The 25130-nt window shown below is 38.9% G+C and overlaps 1 protein-coding gene across 2 annotated transcripts in view; it reads right to left on the minus strand.

Annotated features, from left to right (window-relative positions):
• LOC127427312 (cholesterol transporter ABCA5-like) overlaps nt 1-25130 on the minus strand; it is a 35420-nt gene that overhangs the window by 8564 nt on the left and 1726 nt on the right. The window contains exons 3-28 of one of the 2 annotated variants that reach the window (XM_051674842.1): nt 20585-20774; nt 20258-20431; nt 19950-20047; nt 18594-18820; nt 16868-17009; nt 14349-14537; nt 13533-13680; nt 13051-13228; nt 11048-11106; nt 10669-10779; nt 10448-10512; nt 9119-9238; nt 8878-9016; nt 8166-8256; nt 7300-7439; nt 6802-6921; nt 6500-6701; nt 5806-5972; nt 5552-5679; nt 2924-3061; nt 2407-2520; nt 1626-1796; nt 1358-1471; nt 1031-1168; nt 836-904; nt 664-755 (exon numbers count right to left, since the gene is read on the minus strand). In XM_051674842.1, coding sequence (XP_051530802.1) covers nt 664-755; nt 836-904; nt 1031-1168; nt 1358-1471; nt 1626-1796; nt 2407-2520; nt 2924-3061; nt 5552-5679; nt 5806-5972; nt 6500-6701; nt 6802-6921; nt 7300-7439; nt 8166-8256; nt 8878-9016; nt 9119-9238; nt 10448-10512; nt 10669-10779; nt 11048-11106; nt 13051-13228; nt 13533-13680; nt 14349-14537; nt 16868-17009; nt 18594-18820; nt 19950-20047; nt 20258-20431; nt 20585-20774 — 3524 coding nt within the window. Of the gene's footprint in view, nt 1-663; nt 756-835; nt 905-1030; nt 1169-1357; nt 1472-1625; nt 1797-2406; nt 2521-2923; nt 3062-5551; nt 5680-5805; nt 5973-6499; nt 6702-6801; nt 6922-7299; nt 7440-8165; nt 8257-8877; nt 9017-9118; nt 9239-10336; nt 10513-10668; nt 10780-11047; nt 11107-13050; nt 13229-13532; nt 13681-14348; nt 14538-16867; nt 17010-18593; nt 18821-19949; nt 20048-20257; nt 20432-20584; nt 20775-25130 lie in introns of both variants that reach the window. The other variant, XM_051674841.1, reaches the window with a different exon arrangement.

Genomic DNA, 25130 nt, shown 5'->3' on the forward strand with positions numbered 1-25130 from the left:
TAAACTTGAGCACTAGTCACAGATGCATTTAGGACCAAGGAGGTTTGGCTTATGTTTGGCTGCATATATAATAAAACAAAAATAATACTAATGTTACATGCATTATAGATCTGAAATGAATAAAGGATAACACAACGCAACATACTGACTTGATACAAACACACATATGCACACACCCAGATGGTATGTAAACTCTTGAATAAGCGCTATAGATTTGCATATCATGTAATGTTAACATTTATTGTGCCAATAATTACAAATGAAATATGTCATGTGCAGACAGATAAGGCCCTTGTTTAGATCAAGCAGGATCACAGACTTAAAACTATCAATTAGTAGCTGATAAAGGTGGATATACACTGTACGTTGTACCTGCAAATTGCCTACTCATTTTCAATGGTGGAGGTGGCAGAACAGAGGCGGAGCCACTGTCAAGCGCGTTCAAGAAAATGTTTTATCTTTCTTCGGCTGCCACGTGTCATTGACCAATCAAAGATTTTAATCAACCTGCATTAAGCTTTTAACTGGTTAAGTTTCCTTCAGAACAGTCTGAACCTGCTCCCTATTCTATATATAGTGCACCATGTGCACATGCTGATATATTCATTTAAAAAAAATATTTTTGAAAAAACAAACAAGTATGAAGTGTCTGTAGAGTCAGACCTGCAGAGCTGGTCATTTTTCATTGTCTGCCCTCCATATCTGATCTCCAACCATCTCAGTATGAAGAGCAGCAGGATACACTGGATATATGGCTACAGAGACAACACAAACATTCAGTGTAAACAAACACATTCTAACAGACTTTGAGCTGATAAAGTGATATTTAACTCACAGCCACAACAGAGATGAAGAGATTCGTCCACAGGAACTCCTCCTCATGAGTAGAATGATGGAAGGTAGCCTAAAAACAGAAGGACACATTGCGGCAAACCAGCTTCCACAACATATTATCCAGAACTGAGTGCATTTAATCTACTCTATGCTTGTAAACACTGAATAGATAGATTCCTGCAAGTAGTAGTGTTACCGTGGTAATGCAATTAAGGCAGCCCATAAGAGGGTAGAACGGACTGAAAAAACACAGTGTATTGTGTAGGACACGAGCCAGACCAGCGTTTTCATTCACAAGAGCCAACTGGACTATAGATGCAGAAACCACACAAAGCTATGGAGAAACAAACATAGAAAAACATAGATATGATATCCTCCTATGGACACAATAAATAAATAAATAAATCAATCAAGCAAACCACTTTCATATTCCTGAAACCAACCGACTGTGAAAACACCCTTTTTCCCCCAAAAGATTCAAAAGACCATTGGAAGGTTGTGGGGAAGTCTCTCAAGGACTCACCATCATGGAGACCACTGAGAAAAAGTCTCGGTTACTCTGGACTCTGACGAACATGAAGGACACACAGTAGGTGAAGAGAACCATGGCTGGAGAGAAGCCAATCAAACACAGAGCCTGAAATTAAAGAAAAGATTGTGAGCTATGGCATCTCTGCCTCTACCTTCATGCTTAAATATGCTTACATATAGTGTGTGTCTTGAATGTGCTTGCATGTGGGCTCAGGATCAGTCACACAGCTTGTAAAAGAGTGTGTGATGTGTTTTCTTACCACAGACATGATGTTATGGGAGGTTAGCAGGTTTGTAGAGTGGAAAGCGAACAGGGTGCTGGTCATACAGGTTAAGATGAGATAATAGAAAGGGACATCAATGGCTGCCTGACCACACCAGTACGCAGATGGGACCAGACCAGAGATCCTTAGAGTCGAGCGACACATCAGCTGATTCAAATACAGTGAAGATTAAGCAGTTACGGAACATTCATCAACATAGAAATAATGCTTTTGATAAATCCAGTACTGCACCCTCATGATTAGGGTGGTTTAATCACTTAGACACACCATCGCCACATGAATTCTTTACACCGAATGTCAGAATAATCAATTGGGTTTCTGATCACTGTAAAGGTGTGGTCACATTTACCTTTGCATGGCAAAATACTGCGGGCAAATAGGGTGTGGGTGGATGTTAAGCGTGTGTGAAACCAGCAAAAAATAACTGCCAAGCAAATTATTTTTAATGCTACAGTTTATACTCTGGGAAAGTGAAGTTAAAAAGAAACTCGCTGCTAAAATGACACCCTTGTCCATTGTGAATATTCAGTGTAGCTGTGTGCGAAGCACCAACCACACATAGGTCACTACCAAACCAATCAACTTCCTATTAGTGAACGTGGTGAATTCGCCTGTCCCCACGAGCGGAAATTCTTCTCCACTGGAAGTCCATCTTGCGAAATTCACCACCGCACGTATTCCCATTGGGATGACAGTATTTGCCCACAGATTTTCGCAGTGCAAAGCTAAATGTGATGTATGCTGCTTGATATAGTACCTCTCTGTCTCTTGTGTGGTCCATGGCAAAGTATGCTGGCGTCCCAGCAGCCAGCATCCCCAGAAGTACAGCCTCCATGTAAACCAGAGCGTAGGATGTCTTATCTGGGATTTGCTAAAATGCAAACAGTGACAATAAACACTTTTAAGAAACATCAACTGTAGTAAACACAGGGTTTCCACACTTTTGCAAACTTTTGGTGGTTTGTGATTAATGAATAAGGATTTTTTTAAATCATTCACATTATGACATATTCGCTAATTCATCTTTTTTAGACCAATTTGTAAACTAGTTTGACCGATTCACTAAATAGAACCAATTCAAAGAAAGATTAGCTCACAAATGGAACATCATCATGGCTTGTGAGCAAGTTTTACTCTACCAAGAACAATATATATCCGATTACATATTTTAGAGCAGAACTTGAAAAATATTTATCATAATAAATATTTCCATAACCAAGGGAACCATATGAACGTACAGTAGTGACTTCAGTGTATTAATGCAATGCACTTACATACTCAAATGGTTTGGTCCATGTTTTAATGCGTCCTGTGCCATTCAAGCCCTTCAGGAGGGCGTTACTGAGCACATTGACAGCCATGGGCAGGGAGTGCACTGTGGTACTGTTAAATGCCAAGATGTAGGACAAATCCTGTCCATCGCAAAAAGAGAAAGAGAAAGAGAGAGAGAGGACTGTAAAGTTTAAGATGATGTGTATACATTTTCCGATGTTAAAATACATTCTGCTATCCCAGCTTAATATGTAGATACAACTATAAGCAAGTCATTTGAAGGTTGATTCCCCCAAAAAGTTAAAACACTGTGGCGATATGAAACCTCTAGTTTCTGGCAGGACTATATGTTTGATCGAACAAAGGGAGACAGAAGAGGTCGACCGATATATCGGTTTTACTGATTAATCGGTGCCAATGGTCTCTCTTTGGAACTATCCTGCCAGATGGGCTGGTTTGAGTATTTCTGTAACTGCTGATCTCCTGGGATTTTCACGCATAACAATCTCTAGAATTTACTCCGAATGGTGCAAAAAAACTAAAAAAAAAAAAAAAAAAAAAAACAACATCCAGTGAGTGGCAGTTCTGCGGACGGAAATGCCTTGTTGATGAGAGAGGTCAACAGAGAATGGCCAGACTGATTCGAACTGGCAAAGTCTACGGTAACTCAGATAACTGCTCTGTACAATTGTGGTGAGAAGAATAGCATCTCAGAATGCAATTCTGGACCATCCTGCCGCCATACATAAGTTCTCCATGGACGCACCTCTAGCCTAAGCCCATGAGGATGCCATGCGCCTCACAGAATGAGCTCGAACACCTGAAGGCGAAGATAAACTGTGCACTTCGTAAGCACTTGAAACTGCATCAACTAGCCAATGAGTCTTTGCTTGGACACCGAAAAGCCCCAGTTGTGGCCACCAAAGCATATAAACAACTGCTCTGACTTACGCCACTGGTTAGTATGGTCAACATAAACTCGCAACGCCCGAACTGGGCAAAGCATATGCAATCTTTCATGCTCCTCCGACTAAAATGGGGGAGGAAGAAAGCCTGAAAATTAATAGTCAACGAGTGAAAAGATGTAGAAATGACCTTGGGCAAATAGCCCAAGTGAGGTCTTAACACCACCACCCCCGAAAACCCTGGCACAAAATCCATACATAAGATTAATCGACAGGGCATGCAAATCACCAACCCTTTTAAATGACGCCAATGCCACCAGCAGGGCCATTTTAAGAGTCAGAAACTTATCAGCAACTGTTGCCAAGGGCTCAATTGGAGCACCCGAGAGCGCCTCTAAAACAACAGCTAAATCCCATAAAGGAACGCGGCGGGACAAAAAGATCTAAGCCTGCATACCCTGCGCATAAAATGGAGACAAGAGAATGTCTACTGACAGAGACTCTATTGAGAAGCACATGCTCAGCCGCAATAGCGGCAACATAGACTTTAAGCATTGCCTGGGCAACCCCGGCCCCAAAACTCTCTTGCAAAAAATCCAGCACTGTACCGACAGGGAAGTGAACTGGATCTTCACCTTGCACTGTACACCAAGCAGCAAAAATACGGCACTTGAACATATAAAACTTCCTAGTTGATGGAGCTCTAGCATTCAGAATGGTATCAAACACAGTGAGGGATAACCCATAATTAAAAAGTGTGCCCTGTTGAAGGGCCATACCGTTAACTTCCACAAGTCTGGCCAAGGGTGCCAAATGCTGCCCCGAGCCTGAGACAACATGTCTGGTCTGACTGGAATCTCCCAAGGCACTTTCTCCAGGAGAGAGACCAGAGTTGAAAACCATACTTGAGATGGCCAAAACAGCCATCACTTTTGCAAGCTTGTGCATCAGAAAATGGCCGCCGAGCTAGGCCTCAAAGCATATCCGATAAGACTCGCACTTTTGCTCAACAAATAAGAGGAAGAATCCGATGTCTGTTCGCACTCCAATCTTCTCAGACACAAAGCCGAAATCCCAAACTTCCCTGCACACAGAGCTCCAATCTGGAGGCCATGGAACTAGAACAAGTGGGGATTATGCCTCGTGGTGAGAAATTGCAAGCTTCAAACAGTGCCGCTGTCCCTGTCGGACCCTTGTAATGTTTGGAAAAAAAACACATTAAAATTGCTCTGAAATTACGCTATATAAAACGACGTGAGTCGCTTCTTAAATTCCATCCTGTATTGCCGCTCAATAGGGAAAATAATAATGATCCTCGCTTTGATGCGAGTCGTTGGTACAACACGGCCAGATGAGATCGTGCACTGAAGAACAGAAAATCTGACTCGATGCCGTGAAAGGAGCGCCTTTATGTAGCCCAGGACGTAGCTCCCTAGGAGCGTCACTTAAGCGCCATCAGCCAATAAATTGACGTAACTGTATAAGGGCTTTAGGCCACGTGACACTCAGGGCGTGTCCCAATGCGATTATGCAGCTCGAGTTCCTACGAAAGGGAACAGCAAGTATTTCCATAACTGTTACAGACAATTTATTCCAGAATGTTCTATTGTTGTGTAACGTTAAAACAAACAGCAGTCATTCCTAAAACTAAAACCATGGATAAAGCGTTTAGAGGACAAGTGCACCAGTGATAAAAGAAAGAAAACAGCTGCAAGTTTTCCTCACCTTACTGGATCCCGTCACATTGATAGCAGCGCTCACAGGTGCAGCAGACATGTAGTCTGGCTTCTTCATCATTTCCACCTTAATGTCCTGAGACGCCAGATTCTGGATGAACCCTGACAGATCCGAATCTGCCACAACACACACATTACAGATTAACTACATCAAGAATAACATGTTGATCCATCAGTTTAACACCACCATTAACCGTATGCCTCTAGATGGGCTTTAAAGTTAAATAAAGTTCAGTCACTGACCAGTGGAGTTTTGCACAAGCAGGCTTGTGGTGTATTTGTGAGGAGCCTCATTGCGGCGCAGCAGGTATATGGGTAAAAACAGTCTTTCAGGAGAGTGAAACTGAATGTTTCCTGTTGCCACAGACAAAATCAGCAGTGCAGACAAGAAAACCAGGAACAGTGTCACACTGAGGAAAAGAGAGAGGAGGGGAAAGTTAAAATAAGTAAATCCATTGAAAGAAAGCAATAAGCCACCAGAGGCAGTTTATAACAGTGAAATTACCACAATTAATAGCCGTTATTAAGCACAAAGAGAAGCCTAGTTCTTAAAACACCTTTACCAGTGGTATGATCACTATAACATACCGCCCCTCATGGCTTATTGTTTTTATAAAACCATGGCAACAGCAATATGATAATAGACACCAACGTTTAATAAGTAATTATATGTATAATAAATAGTAATATTAATAAAAAAATATTGACAAACAACCTTGCCTCAACGTTGTTGTTAAAAAAAACGTAAAAAATAAAATAAAAATAGTTTTAGCAAATTTGTTGACTTTTTATGGATGTCAAGCAACAAAACAAATTACATTAATTTAGAATACACCTGATGAGCAGTCAGCCACACAGCATGTAGTGTGTATGCACTTGTGCAAGGCAAAAAAATATTTAAAAAAATGGATCAGCCCGGTCGTGAGTGTCCCCTCACTTGTATAAGATGGGTTTCCTTTCTCTCTGCAGGTTGAGCATGTGCAGCCAGGCCACCATGCTGAACTGCTGCCTCCAGAGGGCACGTCCGGTTACTGCATCCTGTCTGCTGTCTGAAAACATCAACAGCCTTTGATCTGTATCATCCAGAGAGGAAAAGTCACTTTCTTCTTCCACCTTCTCCTGGTTAAACACTCTGTAGTCTGTCAATAAAAGTACAGATAGTGTGCATTATAACTCGAAGTATATTCAGCAACTTCAACTGAGATGCTTTAAACCGGTTCTGGTATGTGGTTCTCTTACCGGCCTGATCCACCTCTGCTTCTGCCTCCAGACGCAAGAATACATCCTCTAATGTTGTCATGGAGACTCCATAATTAATGATACCCAGGTCAGGACGACAGTCCAGCTCTGCGAAAAGCCCTGGAGTGCAGCGTGAGAGAGGTGAGCGGAGTTTAACCACACAAAGTAAACCAATTATAAAAAATAAATAAAAACCACCAACCTTAGCATTTTTAATACATTCTAATTGTGCTATACAATACATTTAATGCCCTTTTTCACTTTATTTACTTTTGAAGTAAAAATGTAATAGTTCTACCATCAGTTAAAAGAAAGATTTATCTGCAAACATTCCATATACCTGGATCACATATAATAAATCATTATACACAATTAAAAAATAAAAACAGCCCCAATAAAATACCACCAGAGTCATGCTGACACAATCTGTTGCCATGCTGGACATATGGCAGTGAAGAGCATGGCAGATGGTGACATGAGAGCAAACAAAAGCAAGACCTGGGAAAGTGTCCATGCTCTTGAAAGGCAACGTGAAAGTGAGCGCTGCCTCTTGCTGCCTTGACAACTGTGCCTTGGGAACAAGCTGCTTGACCAGCGATGTGATGTTCTCCACCTCACAGCCTTCAGTCACTGACATCCTACAAGCGATTCAGAGTAAAAGCTTTAGTGGAGCAGCAGAAATGAACAAGGAGAAACAAGATATCAACAGTGATATAAGAGTAATGCTCTAGATACTGTAAAATGCACCAAACAAAGTTTTCATCCCACTCTACCCAATACATTTTTGGAAATTAAGCTACAAATTTATCATTTAGAAACCTTTATGGTAACGACGTCATGATTAATGGTTGATTCTGATAACGATTTCCAGAGAGTGGGGATGGCCAATATAATGCTTATGTGACATACAATATGATGTAAACAAAATTGCTGAATTTAAACAAGCACTCATTTTACTCAAAACTTACAAAACATTCACTTTAAAATATGTATGTTTTTAAAATTGCCACTTTAAATGGACATTTCTATGAATTATCGGCCAAAAATATCAGCTTGGCCGATATATCGGTCTATGACTACAAGAGTCTAAATTAACAATATTGTTTGTTTTTAATGCCTTGCCAGATTCTATGGCTATTTTTATGGCAGAATCCAGGTAAAAATAGAATAATAACAACTAAACCTATTTAAGATGTTTAAGATGCATTTTTTTATTAAAACTCATTAAATGATTCTGGATTGATTTTGTTGAAAATTCTAGTTGAAATGGAGTTTAGGAAGAAAAAAATGTAAATAAAATGCTACAAAAGATTAGAATTGGGCCCCTTTAAGGCAAGTAATGATTTGCTTGATGTAGAACTGACCTAAGATGGTAGCCAACCCCACACTTGGTCTTCAAGTACAAAGAGGAGCCAACACATTTCAGCTGTCCTTGAGAGAGGATGGCTTTACGATCTGTGAGATTGAACACAAGGAGGTGTAAAAGAGTGAGACCAATGGTGCTTTCACACTAGCACTTTTGGTGTGCACCCGGGTTTGAATGACATCAAAGTTCGGTTCATTTGGGTGATGTGAACGCTGTTTTCCGAACACAGGTGTGCATCTGGGAACCGCACCCGAGACTGCTTGAAAAGGTGGTCTGGGGTACGGTTCATGTGAACTCCAGTACGGTTCGCTCCTGATATGAACACAATCATACCAAATCGCGGAACTGCTTGTGATGACATACAATTTGCGTCTTTGCAGGCTCCCAATCACAATCATTATGGTATAATGCATTTCTCATGCCTGCTTGTGGAAAGTTTTGGTTGTAAATCCTAAGAGATTAATAATTTAATAACACAGCAATGCTGATGTCTTCTTTAGTTGTTACCTATTTACAGTGGTAAACAGCTGCCGCTTGCACTCATGTTGATGACACAATCGGACCACTGTTCTGTCCCAAATAATATGATGTGAACAGAGACCAGCGGGGGAAGGAAACAAACTCGGTTTCGGTCCAAGCAAACGAACCAAGTGTGAAAGCACCTTAAGAGGACTGATGAAAGAGAAGGGGAGAGAAAATGAGAACAGTACCTGCAAGTATATCTGCCTCGTCCATGTAATGAGTGCTGAGTACAGTAACTTTGCCTGCTCTACGGCTCTTCAGTAAGGACCAAACCTGGTGGCGTGATACTGGGTCCATACCAGCTGTAGGCTCATCCAGAAGAAGGATCTAATTCATGCAAATAAAGAAAATGAATGAAGGAAAATAAGCAAATACAGTAGACTAAGCTGTCCAAGACAGTCAGATGTATACATTTTAAAATAAATTTACATTTGGGTCTCCTAGAATTGCTATGCCCACTGAGAGCTTCCTCTTTTGGCCTCCACTCAGGTTCTTCGCCTGGGCATCCATGATCTTTTCCAAATCTAGATCTTTTAGAACCTTTCTCACCTTAAGAAACACAAAGAAACATATTTCAGAACAGTGAAACTAGCTGGATATACACATTTATTTGTGTTATTCAGCTGGGACTAGGAACAGAATGCCTAAAACACCTTACAGTCTTGTACCTTTGTCTTCTTTCGAATTTTTATACATTTCTGGTATATTTGTTCGAAAACAAAGTTTGCAAAGTTGTTATTAATCTCAGCGCTGGCCAATTTGGTTCTTGGCTTAACTCTTTACTAAATAATTTTCTTAAAATCTCCAAATGTGGCGGAACGACCTGCCCCTCCCTCTCGTCATTGTCGCCTCCCCTCTGAGGGCCATCCTTCAGCCAGGCTTACATCGGAATAAGTCACATTTGGGCAGCGGATGAGGAGGCACACCTGATGCGAATAAAGCCTCATCACCGTTGTCATTAAAACGTAGAGTGCGCCTCTACTTGAGAAGCCAGCTTCTATCTCCCAAAGTGAATTCATGTTGGCGTCCTCGCACATCCAGGAGCAGAGTGGAGAGGATACTGGCCAAATTAGATGCACTGCCGGACCTGCTCCTCAAACCCCTCGTTGCGAGGTAGATGTATCACCAGGGATGACAGTATAAAAATCGCATCTGATGGACTAGGATGCTAGGCAGCTCTTCCTCCCACATGCTTCGGCCCCTGGGAAGTTGAACCGCTGCAGAGAAGCCACCACTCCTTGCGCCCCTGACAAAGGAGTGGAGCTTGCAACCACCGGACCCTGTCCACATCGTCGGACCATTCCATTAGACACTCCCTAACCTGCACTGAGTCTCATTTCACCCCAAGGATGCCAGATTGCCCCTACTGTTTGGACACTTTGCACATTAAAATGTCCCATTTTTAACATTTTCTGTCATTTACTATTCAAAATAAACAGCTCATGCCACACACGGTGTCTGTCTCTTCCTCACCCGCCACAACAGTTAAAAAAGTGGCAGGTCACGGTTGTGCTCTATAATGAATATGCAGGGTGGAGCTGATGTCAGATCAGTTCTCTTGATGCATATGGGGTGAGGTTTTCTCTTTATTTTTCCTTGTCAACATGCGGTCAGCTGATGTGGTCTCCACATCTAGCGAGTTCCTACCTCACTATCGATATCAGAAGGCAGAATCCCTTTGATGGCAGCAAATATCCTCAGGTGTTCCTCTACAGTGAGCACATCAAAGATAATGTTGAACTGTGGGCATATACCAACCAGCTGTTTCATCTCTGCACCCTCTGCGATCTCCGCCACAGGGGAGCCATAAATGGTGGCAGCTCCTGTGCATAAAATAAACAATAACACCAATCACATGGGTATGGCAGCAGCATAATTTAGAGACATTTAGTCTTTGAGTGCTGAGAGCCAAATGCAGAGAGATGTAAAACGATTTCAAAATGAGCATGCATGCATAATTGTGGTATCACATGTCTAACCTTCTGTAGGAGGGCAGATGCCACATAGGATGTTCATGAGTGTGGATTTTCCGGCTCCACTGTGACCCAGGAGGGCTGTGATCTGACCCTCGTAGATGTCAAAGGTCAAACCTTTAGATCACCCAATGGAAGGACAAAACAATCAGCTAAATTTTCATAAAACTTTTCACACATATGTGTCATCTGTCACATTGTGGAAGAAAAATGGGTTGCAAACTGCTTTTTAAGTTGACCAAGCATTTTATCTGCAGTATGCAATAAGAAATTTAGTCCTCAGGTGGATACATACTGACAAAAAGGATGAAGCACACTGCTCATATATAATAATAATAATAATAATAATAATAATAATAATAAGGACACGTTTGGGAAGACTTACCTCTCAAAGCCTCCACTGTGCAGTCTTTCTCTTTGTAGATTTTACGGATATTGCATATCCTAACGGGAGTGGAAAAACACAAACAGAAAGCTTGTGATGGATTTTAAATTGTTGTTTTAGCTACATGTCACTTGTCTTCTAGAGGATGATGCAGCATTGGCTCAAATCTTTTCAGGCTTTGAAGGATTTTAGCACACATCTGCTCCAAAAGAGTCTCTTTCCTCCCCAAAGCACTCCCTAAATCACTTTATTGGTCAGATCACCGCAACAAGGTCTAGAGTGCATACCGCTTTTAGAACACCACTCCAAAAGCTATCGGATTTTGTATGACCAATTACTGCTTTTTGCATAGAGAAGTAGTAGGACAACATTGAAGCAAAACATAATTCACATAAGGCCCTTTACCACTGACTGTACTAAAGCCCATTTTAGGTACTTTTCCCCAGGACTAGTACTTTTTGTAGTTTTCGCACCTGCAGAACTATAGTTATATAGTCTATGGTCAGCTAGACAAAAACAGTAATGCAGTAAACTAGTTCTTCATATTTCATCTTCTTATTCTAACTAAAACCCATTTTGGGGTGCGTATTACATCTGTGTGCATCATACTGTAATTGTTTGCCAAACGTGAGGATATCTCTTTTACTTGCAACTATCTGCCTAAAAACAGATAGCTGCAAATTTTTTAATAACCATAAGATACAATGCCATATTTCAAAGAACCGAAGAACTCCTAAGAACCAAAAGTACAATTCAAGTTTTTGATCACAACAGGAAAACAATTTTAATGTCAAATAAAAGTAGGCTAAATGCATTAACTACACAAAAACATTTTACAGCATTGTTTAATTAAATAATCCTATTACATTTGGCAGTCCCAATAAATGGTAATACTGAGTGAAATCCAGGACAATGTGTAGCCTAGGTCTATGATAAGAAATATCTTATATATCTTCTTTGTCACAAAACAAAACCCTACATAGTATTACGTCATGCCATTGTATCTTCATCTCTCCAAAACTCTGCAACACTGCACAGAACTACCATGTGTTCAATGTGAGGAGATGCCCTGTTCTTAAAGAGACAGTAACCATGTTTTAAGAGATGCCTACATTTAGTCGTTTAGCAGACATTTTATCCAAAGTGACTCACAAATGAGAAAGAGACACAACATCCATAAAAATTATAATGAAATCCATTATGTGCATTGTGCAAGTATAGGACACTTGATGATTCTAATTTTAGAGTTCTGCATGTTTTGCAGTATTAATATTTAATTTTAAAATAATACAGTTTGATATATACAATGTTTACTTTGGCCCACTGCCCTCAATTTTCAAGTTTGATTTTTGGCCCTTCATAGGAAAAAGTTTGAGCACCTCTGGTATAAGGAGATAGGGTGAAATAAGGTGCTTCTTAAACTGTTCAGAGACCAGTTTTCTTATGAGTTTCATTCATCCACAAATGTTGTTGGTTAAACCATTAACAGATTAGGCAGCTGCCTATGTTTTCAGATGTAGCCAAAGTTTCTATAGAACAGCCCTAAGAAAAGTGTAGCTCTGATCCCAGCATCCTCCATCGGTGTTGTTGATTGTGTTGTTGTTGTTGCCATTGAATCGAGCGTGCAAACAGCGTCAAAACAAAAATGGTCGATACTAGATGACGTCACTACAGGGTTACTTTGAGTGTGAATGCAAGTGGGTAAAAGTCTCCACGGATGTCCCGTTCCTCTTAAGAGTTCTCTTCTAGAAACTTCTAAGGGAAAGGTATCAGGACTATAGGTGGAAAAGGGCCATATAAGGTTGAAAATAAAGAACCAGTTCTCTAGTTCAATTCAGAACAAGTTCCGTAAAAAAATTAAAATAATAATAATGTATAAATAAACGAAAGAATCTTAACTGGAAGTTAGCTACATTAACACAGGCTAGAATAATATGAAACTGTTGGCAACAACATCATGCAAATAGTTCAGGATCATTGTTCATTTTGTGAGACGCTCTTACCTGATTACCTCTTTGCCTCTGAACTCCGGAGAAACCGCCTCCACCGATTCATCAGACACAGGAGTTCCATTAACCTCCCCCTCGTAAATGGAGCTCACCTCCACATAGCGCTTCCTCCTCTTTGACCAATAGGATGGGTGCAGGAAGTACAGAACAGAACGCCTCGTGCCAAACTCCCCTGGGGAAACAAAAGGTCTTTTACAGGGAAAGGTCATAAAAAGTCCTCTATCTGACTAACACAGATTTATAAGTGCATTCAGTTTGCTTACAGGTCAAATTGAGCAAACCTAAATAGACAGTGAGCAAACAACTTTTCTGTTTCTGTGCTGAGCAATTGAATTTGAATTGCCATAAATTTGCATGCGTGAGTTGTGTGAAAATAAATAATGTTAAAACCTACAGAACTGTACTTGTAGAATAAAGCTCTGTTGTCTGATGCACAACCTTGCATTTGTGTAAAATCCTGTTATTCTAATGGTCACCTGGGAGCACCTGATCCAAGTAAATGGCTAAAAGCAGATAGAGAATGCAGTCCAGGAACAGCATGACCATAGGAACATAGAGAGCGTGAGGACCATTGCCAAGAGAGGAGAACACTGCACCATGTCCTTGAGCTTCAAGATACACCACCTACACAAACAAACACACAAGCAAGAACCTACAGAATAATATTTTTTAAACCTTGTTTAGTATTTTAAAATGTATATCACAATAGAAGAGAAATCAATCAATAGGATTAGGAGAGTACAACAAAATCTCTCGTTATTATTTTATTTGTGGGATTTTTGTCTTTTTTATTAGATCGTGTAGTGTTGAAGTTCATTTAAAGAAAGTGGAAACTATTGCCTATTAATATCATTGAATGTTTGCGAAATACTTCTTATGCATACCTTAAAACTGAAAAATATATTATTAATAAACTATACTATTACAGTTTTATTATCTTAAATTTAAATATGAATTCTCCATCCTGTTTGCTACCCCGATTTAAACTGAATTCAAATTCATGAAGTGAATTGGAGTTTGAAAGGCATTCTCAATTCAGTTCTGAAAAGCATACAACCCTATAAAGTGGGGAGAATGGGATCGGCACATAACGCAAGCCAGACTGGAACTGGCATTCCTGTTGGAGTGATTAAATCTTGAAAGCCCGTACAATACCACTCTACCATAGTCCAACTCAAGTATCGTAATTGTGGATCGAAATAACATTAAAATAAAGAATGATTAATGAATTTATTACTTATTTACTGTATGCAGTAACTATTAATATATGCATTTGTGTGAGAGTGCGTTACCTGGGCAATGCCGAAAGAGAAAGCGCTGGGAGACAAAAGACAGAGGAGCCAGACAGCAGACTGGGGAAAATCTCTCATTAGCACAGTGAAGAGAGACAGACATCCAAAGACCACCGTCAACATGGAGCCCACCGTACTCGCAAACTTGGGCTTCTTAAACAGAGGGGTCAACATGAAGGAGAAGAAGATCTAAGGGATTGAGGAAAAGGAAAAAGTGAATTGCAGGTTGCACATTTAAATCCTAGATCAAATTGTCATGTTCCTCATACTGCATGTACACAGTGCATGTTCATAAAAGACCTAGTTGGCATTTATCATGGTACAGTAACATCCCTCTGACGGTCAAGAAAACCTACACAGCCAAAGGCAATTTTGCCTCTGCCAGGAAAATGTAAAGCTGAAAACTAATAATGTGTTAAATTAGCCTGCCAATCACATGACTAATCATTACTGTAGGCATAAATGAATGGAGACTTCAGGCGAAACCAGCGCACTCTCTCAAGATCATATAATTGACTTTGTATTCTCTAATGCAGGGGTCGGCAACCTTTTTGACATGGAGTGCCATTTATTATTTTCCTGGTCAATGGCTTTGCCAACAACAATTGGTTTGATCAAAATTTGATTACTGCTCATGAAATTGGGTAGAATCTTAAATATTTCTTATGTCACTGTAATCATGTAATCACTAGCACGCAAGCAACAGCGAGAGAGGAACAGGCTATTTTATTTATATGAAGTTTTTCGCACCTGCATTCCAATCTACATCTTGATGTAATCCTTCCTCATGATCACACAGCATTTTCATCAGCTGAATGGGAGACTAAACATTATTAAAGTGTGACAAGACTCGCGCTGCGCATGCAAGCCATTCGCACATCACAAGCTGTCTCTGTTTTAACTATTTAGCCCTTTTCCATGAATTGCACCAGCAAAATCTAAACTAAATATTTATTTCCAGATTTAATTTATTAAACTCAGATTTTTTTACTCCATAATGTGGATTTATTGTTTGCAAATAATAGAAAAGCCGGTTGGTCTAGTGGTAGTGTGATCGTAACCATATGAATAGACTTGGGTTCAATACCCCAGTAAACATCTGTCAATTTAATTAAATTGATAGAATAATATTCTTATAAATAACTTTTCAAAGGATCTGTGCATGACAATATCATATATTTAGGATTACCCATGACACTGCCAAAAGATGATTTTTAGAAGTGCAATTTTGTTTTTGTATGGAGACTGGAGAGCAGGTACAAAGGCCAAACTGACCAATGATAAATGATACACTGAGAAAGCATGAGAAAGTTCTTCAGATACAAAGATTTAGTTTGTTTGGCAAAATCTTAAGATCTTAAAGATATTATCTTAAATAAATTGTTTGACGATTTAAAAAAAAGCTTGTAAACTATAGACAATGTAGTTCAAAATTTCTTCTCAGTAGTTCAACCATTCTCAGAAAATTCAGTAGGTTATACTGTGATCACTGGCTGTCAGATTCAGTTGAAATTTTTATACATTTGTTTAAAACAATATAATAATTTTTGTGTCTGTGTTTTACAAAATAGTTTTCAATAGACCCATTTAAAGTACATCATAACCTGCAGCAAAGATACAATTGCACTTGATGAACCAGAATTTGAACCCAGGTCACTGAATGATGTATCAGCATGACTTACCTCTGAACTAACAATCCAGTTGTAACTAGCAGGTCACTTTGTTGATTTTCAATGGTAAGAGAAAGTTACTCAAACCATTATGGTTAATTAAGCCATTATTCATTATAAAGAAGAAAAGAAAAAAAAGCAATTGAAATTATATTATTGACACTATGCCTATGATGCTTTAGTGCTGTATATAAAAGAATTCCACTTGCAATTTACTGCTCGTGACAAGTGTAATCGCCAGTTCCCATTCAAACCAATGTCCCACGTCAACATGGGAAACCACATGTTACCCTGTGAAAAATAAAAATTTTAAACTGTCAAATGCATTAGAACAGACATTGATGAAACAACTGTTAATAATGATACCAACATTTTTTGTAATGTGCAAAACATCTTTTCTTTACTCATTGACAATTCACATTGAACGAATCTGCTGAAAAGGCAAGTAAAATTAATCACATGCACACGCACATCCCCAGTTTACATGATCCCCAATTGATCCATAACACCGGCTTGTGATGCACGAATGGCTTGCATGCACTGCACGAGTCTGTATACTGCAGTCTCGTCACATTTCAACTTTTTGTTTAGCCTCCTATTCAGCTCATGAAAACACGCTGCGTGATCATGAGGAAGGATTACATCAAGATGTAGATTGTAATGCAGGTGTGGAATTTATATAAATAAAATTGTCTACTTCTCTCTTGCCATTGCTGGCGTGCCAGTGATTACCCCTCCGTGTGCCAATGCTGGCACGTGTGCCATAGGTTGCCGACCCCTGCTCTAATGCTTTCAGTCACTATTGTTTAGATTGCAACAGGATTAGGCTGGAGAGTTTCTTGGACTTACAGAGGATATTCCATACAGGAAGATGAGGAGAAAGATGACAAAAAAGTTGCTGTTGGAGAACAGGGGGGTGCAGGTTGCTATAACAGCCATGAGAATGGACATGGTCGTAACTAGTGCGGCATAGAGGAGCCCCCATGAAAGCCTGGTGAAACAAACAAAACTGTGAACAAACATCAAGTCACACACACAAAAATACAAACACAAAAGGTTCATACTTGCATTTGTTGTCTTTAATAGGAAAAGACTTCTTTAAAGACTACTTGAAATATAAATTGTCTAAATCATATCATTTTATTTTTATTTGTTCGACAAATGGCAGATGGAAGGAGTATTCGGAAAAACTGTTAGAAAACAATGTTTTTACAATTCTGCTTGGTGACGGAAGTGGCACAGAAACACTTCAGTTTTAAACATAGCCTATGGACAAGTTGAAATTAAAAGAAAAGTTCACCCAAAAATTTAAATTCTCATTTACTCAAATCATTAACTCACCATCATGCCATCCCAGATGTGTATGACTTTCTTTCTTCTGAAGAACAACAATCAAAGATTTTTAGAACAATATCTAAGCTCTGTTATTCATCACAATGCAAGCAAATGGTGACCAGAACTCAGAAGGTCCAAAAAGGACATAAAGGTAGCATAAAAGTAATCCATAAGACTCCAGTGGTTAAAGCCATATCTTCAGAAATCATATAATAGGTGTGGGAGGGAAACAGATCAATATTTAAAGGAATGCTCCGGGTTCAATACAAGTTAAGCTCAATCGACATCCTTTTCTTTAAAAAAAATCGAGGTTACAGTGATGCACTTACAATGGAAAATATTTGGAGTGTTTAAACATAAATGCCAAGCTTATAATTTTATAAAAAAGCACTTGCATTCATTATTCTGTTAAATCTTGTGTATTATTTGAGCTGTATTGTTGTTTAAATTGCAATTTTCAGTTGTTTTAGGGTTTGTTGACATTACATCGCCATGGTAACAAAGTTGTAAAATTGGCTATAACCTTACACAGAAAAGGTTAGTAAGCAATTTTATCACACTAAAATCATGTTTACACACATATTGTTCATGTCTTGTGGTTATACTTTTGAAACTGTGAGTATTTTAATGTTCAAAAATTGGCCCCCACTCACTTCCATTGTAAGTGCCTCACTGGAACCAAGATTTTTGCTTTTTTATTTATTTATTTATTTATTTTTATCAAAATTAGTCAAAATAAATTGTTGTTTTAATCAGCATTATGCCACACATGCTGTCGATTGAGCTTAACTTGTATTGAACCAGAACTTTCCTTTAAGTCCTTTTTTTCTATAAATTTCCACCTTTGACCAGCCCCAACAAGTAAGTGGCTGAATATGAAACTTAAGTGTAGATTTAGAGTAAACAAAAAAAAAAAAAAGACTTAAATATTGATCTGTTTCTCACCCACACCTATCATATTGCTTCAGAAGATATGGATTTAACAAATGGAGTCGTAAAGATTACTTTTATGCTGCCTTTATATCCTTACTGGACCTTCTGAGTTCTGGTCACCATTCACTTGCATTGTGATGAACAACAGAGCTTAGATATTCTTCTAAAAATCTTTGTTTGTTGTTCTGCAGAAGAAAGTAAGTCATACGCATCTGGGATGGCATGATGGTGAGTTAATGATGAGAGAATTTTAACTTTTTGGGTGAACTATCCCGTTAAATCTCAGTTCTATCACGGTTGTGCTTACCAGAACGCGGAGTCATACAATCCCATCATGCCCATGGTGTCTTTGAGTCGCTGCTCTTTTTCAGCTGCCACATTGACAATGAGGAAGGAGACGAAGGGCGTGAATGCTAGCACCAGGTAGATGGAGATGAGGGCGTGAGGGAACTTCTGGACTTCCACAGAACCTGGATGACCCATCATCACTGCACGCACATTTAATTCGTTCCACACCGGACGTTTGGTCTGCATCTGGATAGGCAAGAGAGAGGTTTTCAGAACACATTAACTAAATCTAGTGAGCTGCCTTACTGTCCACAGTCTAAATGCCTGTAGTCACTTATTTGTATCATCTTTTCACAATACATATTGTTTATATCATCTTTAGAGAAAAGGCAGACAGGCTTCTGAGACAAATGGTGCTCCTCACACAAAGCACACAGGAAGCTCAACTCACTATTGCTTTCAATATCGTTTGTTGTTAGCATGTTGTGATCCTTCAAGAACAAAACTACAGAGCACAATTATTGAATTTTTTTATTTTTATTAGATTGAACTGTAATACTTGAATAAATATGAACATTTCCAACTGACATTTATCTGCCTTGTCTGAAATCTTGGATGCATTTTTTTTTCCACGGTATGGAACTTGCTTCTCTGTGAAGGAAGCAATGCTGCCTTAGAATATGGCCAAAAGAGGCAGCAATCATGCACCCTACCTTTTAGAAAAGCCTTATGATACCTTAAAATCCTGCCTACTTAGGCAGCTCACTAGGTTTTGGAACAGAGCCATCGAGCGCACATTTGATGGACTTGTGGTCTTCGCTTGAGCGGAGTCCCATTTGTAATTTAATGGTTCATAAGGGTGCTTGAGAGTCCTTCCGCGCTGCAGCAAAGTGCACCTTTATAGCGCAAGTCAGCAATGAGTCTAATTGCCTGACAGTGCAGGCAACATAACATCACCAAAGTGTGGACTTGCATTGGCTAAGGTTGTCAAAAAATGATGCATTCTCAAACATCATTGAAGTACAATCACTGAGCGCTGTGATTGGTTAATCATTTAGTGTTACAGCAATAGGTAATGCATTCAAGGAAAAACTGCAGTGTTGAACACAAAACATTGCATTGGGTTCAAAGTTTACCATTTCACTAGCTATGACCTTTTATTTTTTACAACTTTTAGCAAGCTCCTTGTAGAGTGAACTACATAAACACTGTTGTTGTTGACTGCAATAGTCAAACTGACATTCAGCCCACACTTCATCATTCAGCTGCTCTGAAACAACACCTTTTGTGAAAAGTGCTATACAAATGAATTGTATTAACAGCTATTAACAGCTTCACTGCTTAAATGTAGTTAAACTATTCATATATTTCTCACCTGTATGATGGCAGCATCTATAAGGGACTGCAGCCGTATGAATCCAGAATACCAGTAGTTGGCAGCACGGCAGTTTACATAGTTTGTGTAACAGCTTGCTGTGGATCAAATAAACGTAATAATAAATGTGATGTTCCTTCAACAGTTTATACCTCAGATGTGAAGTGGTCAGTCACAGATCAAACCATCTAACTTCCACTAACTGAATGTCATTTGCAATAAAAAGCAGGCCAATTAACCAAAGAGGATACTGCATAGGGTGCCACAGCTGCAGCTGTTTTATGCCAGCAATGCTGAGTGATTCTCACTTATGGATTCTGTGAAGTCACTGGGCAGAGGGAGCTGACTGTATGGGAATCGCAAACGGTATGACATATTATCCAAGAAGACCACTCCCACATAGCCGTCAGGTTCATACAGACTGGCGTTCTCCAGGTCTTCTTCAGTGGAGAACATCTCCAATCGAAGCTCATTATTCAGGGCTAAGGAATCAACACAAACGAAATCTCAAAGATTCATGCAATCATATCAAGGCATACCTTCAGAATAAACACTGTACCAAGCAAGTGAATACATGAATTTGATGCATATATGGGTGAAGTAACACAGGTTACTTCACATTTTAAAAGACTCACGCAGTTCCCGTGCCACCTCTTCCATGATGTGATTGGTGACATTGTTGATGGGGGTGTAACCGAGACCTTTGAGTGACAGGTCCCGTTCATACTCCAGCTCCTTGGTGCTTATACTGCCGTAAGAGACATGTGGGTTGAGGGTGCTGATGAGGATGAGGAGACTCAGGAGGAGCAACGGTAAGATTAGCTCCTGTAGACAGAGAAAAGGAATTTCAAATTTGTTTCCTTATTCCTTTACGAGCACGCTTTTCCAAGTATTATTGTAAACTTTAAGGCTTTAGTTTATGTCAAAGCCTGGCAAAAAAGACATATTTTACTATGGATAAAAGCAATGAAGACACTTTCAAAATGAATAACTACAAGCCAATTCCTTTCACAACTAAATGATAGTTGGGAAAATGATTTGCTATAGGGCTGCCCCTGACCAAACATTTTCCTAGTCAACTGGTAGGAGTTAATTTAAGCCATTAGTCGACTAGTCGCACGTTTATGATATTAATTTAATTACTTAAATATATATATTTTGGGGGGCATCAGAAAATGGTTCGAGTTCCAGGGCTGAGAAAGCATGTTATAAGTAACATTGCTAACACTGTTCTACATTACAGAGAAATACTAATCCGTAATATATACTAAGCCTTTAAAATATAAATTTTACAAGTACACGCACGAAGCGAGCCGCAGCGACACCGGCAAAAGCGGTAATGATTCTGAATGTGTCGGAAAAACCAGTAAGGAGACTGTCTGAACACTTTGTTAATTTATAGAGAGAAATGCACATTAGGGTTGTGCCGACAGACGATGATCTCGGGGATCGACGATGGTCAGAGTGATTGCCAATAGCTGATGCCTTTGACGATGTCAAGACGATATTTGGCTCGTTTTCCCATTAATGTATAAAATTATTTGTATTATTATTAGGGTATTATTATCATAAAAGTAATATTACAAATAATTTGCAAATAGACACACAGACACGCACTTGAAGAAACACACTTTATTATATTATTAAGAACAGATGAGAGAAAAGCCATCTATGCTCATGTATGACACGCTGTTTGTACGGAGGCGTGCAGTCTCGTGGAACATGCGCATGTAAAAGTTTTTCACTCTTTCTTTGTTTCTGTCTTCTGATATTTTTTTTTTTTTTTGCAAGAACAGTATCACCTATGAGTGCTGCAAATGAACCTCAGACATCTCAGCTCAGGAGGTGCTTTGAGTTCTTTGAGAACTCTGCAGCCTATACATTTGTGATTAAAACAAAATAATAAAAAAACACGTTCACCTCGAACCATGATTTATATTTCAGTGATTATTATCATAATTATTATTTTTACATTTATAATTGTTTTTATGTCTTCCTTTTTTTAAGTAATTTTCCACCTGCATGTTTAGATGGATACTTGCCTGATGATAAATGGAAAGGTGGTTACTTACATATATATTATTTTTATTATTATTATTTTGATTACTTCATTATTTTAATTGCTTTTTCGTTTTGTTTTGAGTGCAATTTGAATTTAGAAATGTATTTGATTAAGTTTTTGTTTTTTAAATAAACAAATTAAATTTTCAATGCAAAATGACTACAGCAAAAATATTCACCGATCCCTCAGCCCGGGGGTTGCAGATGTAAAATTGTATATTGCTAATATATATATATATATATATATATATATATATATATATATATATATATATCTATCTATCTATCTATCTATCTATCTATCTCGAAGGAGGGAAAAAACTAATTTATTCACACAATGTATTTTCCCGGACAACGAGAAAAGCCGTCTTTCAAAATGTTGAACAACATATTTTAATTGCACTTAATTTTTTTTTCCAGTTTAATTTGAATTTTTAGTTAAAATAAATACAAAATAAAAAGTTCAAAGTTTGAAATCATGGTGTCTTGCTTTATTGTGTAGGATTAACCCTAACCCTGCTTAACAAAAATTACCCAATAATACCACCTAGCATACAACAAGCGGTAGTACCGGTGTTCGTCGGTTTCCTGTGGAGTTTTTTTTTTTCTGCGACCAACCGACCGATCTAACGTTTGGTCGACTATTAGGGGGCAGCCCTAATTATGTCATGATTTAGTGCTTTAGGAAGCCATAACCAGATGACAACCAGTAAGGGTTTCCAATTATCCTTCTGGGTTTACTTGCTAAGCCATGACTTGAGTTTAACTTTTAATGTGTCTGGAGGGTGTTGTCCACAATCTTAGTTCCAAAATATAAAAATGCCAAGGGTAAGCAAAGGTCCCTGTGATTTTACAATCCCTAAGAAAAGTGCCACTTTTATGGATTTCCAAAATGCTCTCTCTCTCTCTCTCTCTCTATATTAAGCAAATTAATTGCCACCATTCTGCTAGACATAGTTCCTGGCATGGAAACAGTAACAATGTTGCTATGCAACAAAAATCACAATCAGCTGTGGGTGCTACACTGTGATACACACAGTTGCTTTGTGAACAGGTGTTTTTACAGCAAAGCTGTTACTATACCGTGAATTCGGCACAGCTAGAACGTTGCACTGACCAATCAGCATGCTGGACCAGAACTGTGTGTTTATAAAAAGCTTTTTTGCACATTTATGCACATTCAAGTCTGATAAAGATTTGGCTGCATATTGGTAATCCACTAACACTAGCACTAACTGAGTAAATTAATACTGACCTACATAGACGAAACTCATTTTACCCAACAACTAACTTTCGCATCTCCACCTCCAAGAATATCAGTAATGCTGAGATGACACTATGTTGGCAAAAAGATCAACCGACTACAGAACTACACAATTCATTTTGTTCCATTACCATGATGGACCACGACAAGCTTCCATTTATGAAGTAGGTTTCAAAATACCAGAATATTGATGGGAGGTGCAGATATTAACATTGGTGAAAAACTCATCCATTAACAGTCTTTTAATTCTAAAAGACTCTTATGTGGCCCTTCAGGAAACAAGCAGGAAGCCGAGAGCCATTAAATATGCATTTGAGAATGTTACTTTATATAAAAAAAATACATGACCACATGAACAGAAATAAAGGGGAGAAAACGCCTTGGGTTGTGGAGATTTATTTAAGGTTTTTCCTGCATTACTTTTCAAATCAAAGCAGAGAAAAGATAACCTGCTGGGCATTTATAAAAAAATTTAAAAAAAGAAGCAAAGTCAGCAAAGTGGATTGAACAGGTTTTTACCAGATGAAGCAGAATTACTACATAACAATGGTATTAAGGCTATTAGGTCTAGTGGTTTTATAGAGCTGGGTAATTGGAATTTCGCATCAAGGCTTTAAAAAAACTAGTAAGTAGTCATTTAGTAGATGCTTTTATCCAAAGCGACTTACAGCACACTTACAACAGGGACAATCCTTCTGTAGTAACCTGAGGTTAAGTGGCTTTATCAAGGGCACATGGTGATGGCTTATGGCCAGGCCCACATGGACCATGTGCCCACACAACTTCACTAATTTCCACATAACGCCTGTCATTCACAAGATTCTACATTTCCTCACCCCTAACATGTTCAATTATTAAAAATGTATCTAACTGACCCTTTGCTTAGCCCCCACCTTAAAAACATTACCGACTAATACTACTTTTGCAGCTATTGCGGTCTGCTATTTTTTCTGTTTAGCTTTTAATCTTTTTCACAAATGTAATTTTATAAAAGTCCTGTGTGTTTGGATAGTTTTAAACAAATGTTAGGAATGTTAAGATTAATTCAGTTCACTTAAAATAATGTTTATCAGTCTACACAAGTTGACTGTTACTTGCATTAGTCACTAAGACCCTGTTTAAACCTGGTATTAAGCTCTGTTTCGGGTGATCCAATCACAAGTGGTCAGCGCTAAATACAGGTGTGAACAGGTCCAAAACGTTTTGTGATCGGATCATAAAAACCACATACGAAGGTCGTCAAAAACGTATGTGACTGACCACTTCACATCTGAGGTATAAACACTTATCCATCCTGATGTGTCCCAGACAGCTCCAACCCTCACCTGTCAATCAACCGCTGTGCTAAAACAAGAGTTTAAACTTTGCCGGTTGCATATGGGCTTAAAAAGGAAATAACAGTACGATCATAAAATTTGAAAAAGCGGACACATACAAAAGCACGAGAGCTTCACAGATCTCCTTTATATATGTGTCTGAAATCAACATGCATGGACACAGATGACAACCACACACATCTGAAGCTCAGGTTAAAACAGGTAGTCCAATTAAACAATGGATAATTTTGCACTAAATATTGCACTTTTATTTGCACTTTCTTAATCTTTTATGACTTTTTTGCAATTTATTATCATGCAGTGGCACGCTGACATAGTGATAGACGTATGTCGTCATGAAGTGGTCTCAGGAGACGCATTTAAGACCAGGTGTAAACAGAGATGCGTCTCGCCTGACCACGTGATCGGATCATCCAAGATGCATCTTAATACCAGGTGTTAACGGGGTCTTAAAAAGATAGTTCCACCCCACCCTGTCCCAAACTGACAGCATTGGTAAAGCAAATGTTGCTATGTCGG

The sequence above is a fragment of the Myxocyprinus asiaticus genome, chromosome 36, assembly GCF_019703515.2.
Source record: "Myxocyprinus asiaticus isolate MX2 ecotype Aquarium Trade chromosome 36, UBuf_Myxa_2, whole genome shotgun sequence".
NCBI lineage: Eukaryota > Metazoa > Chordata > Actinopteri > Cypriniformes > Catostomidae > Myxocyprinus > Myxocyprinus asiaticus.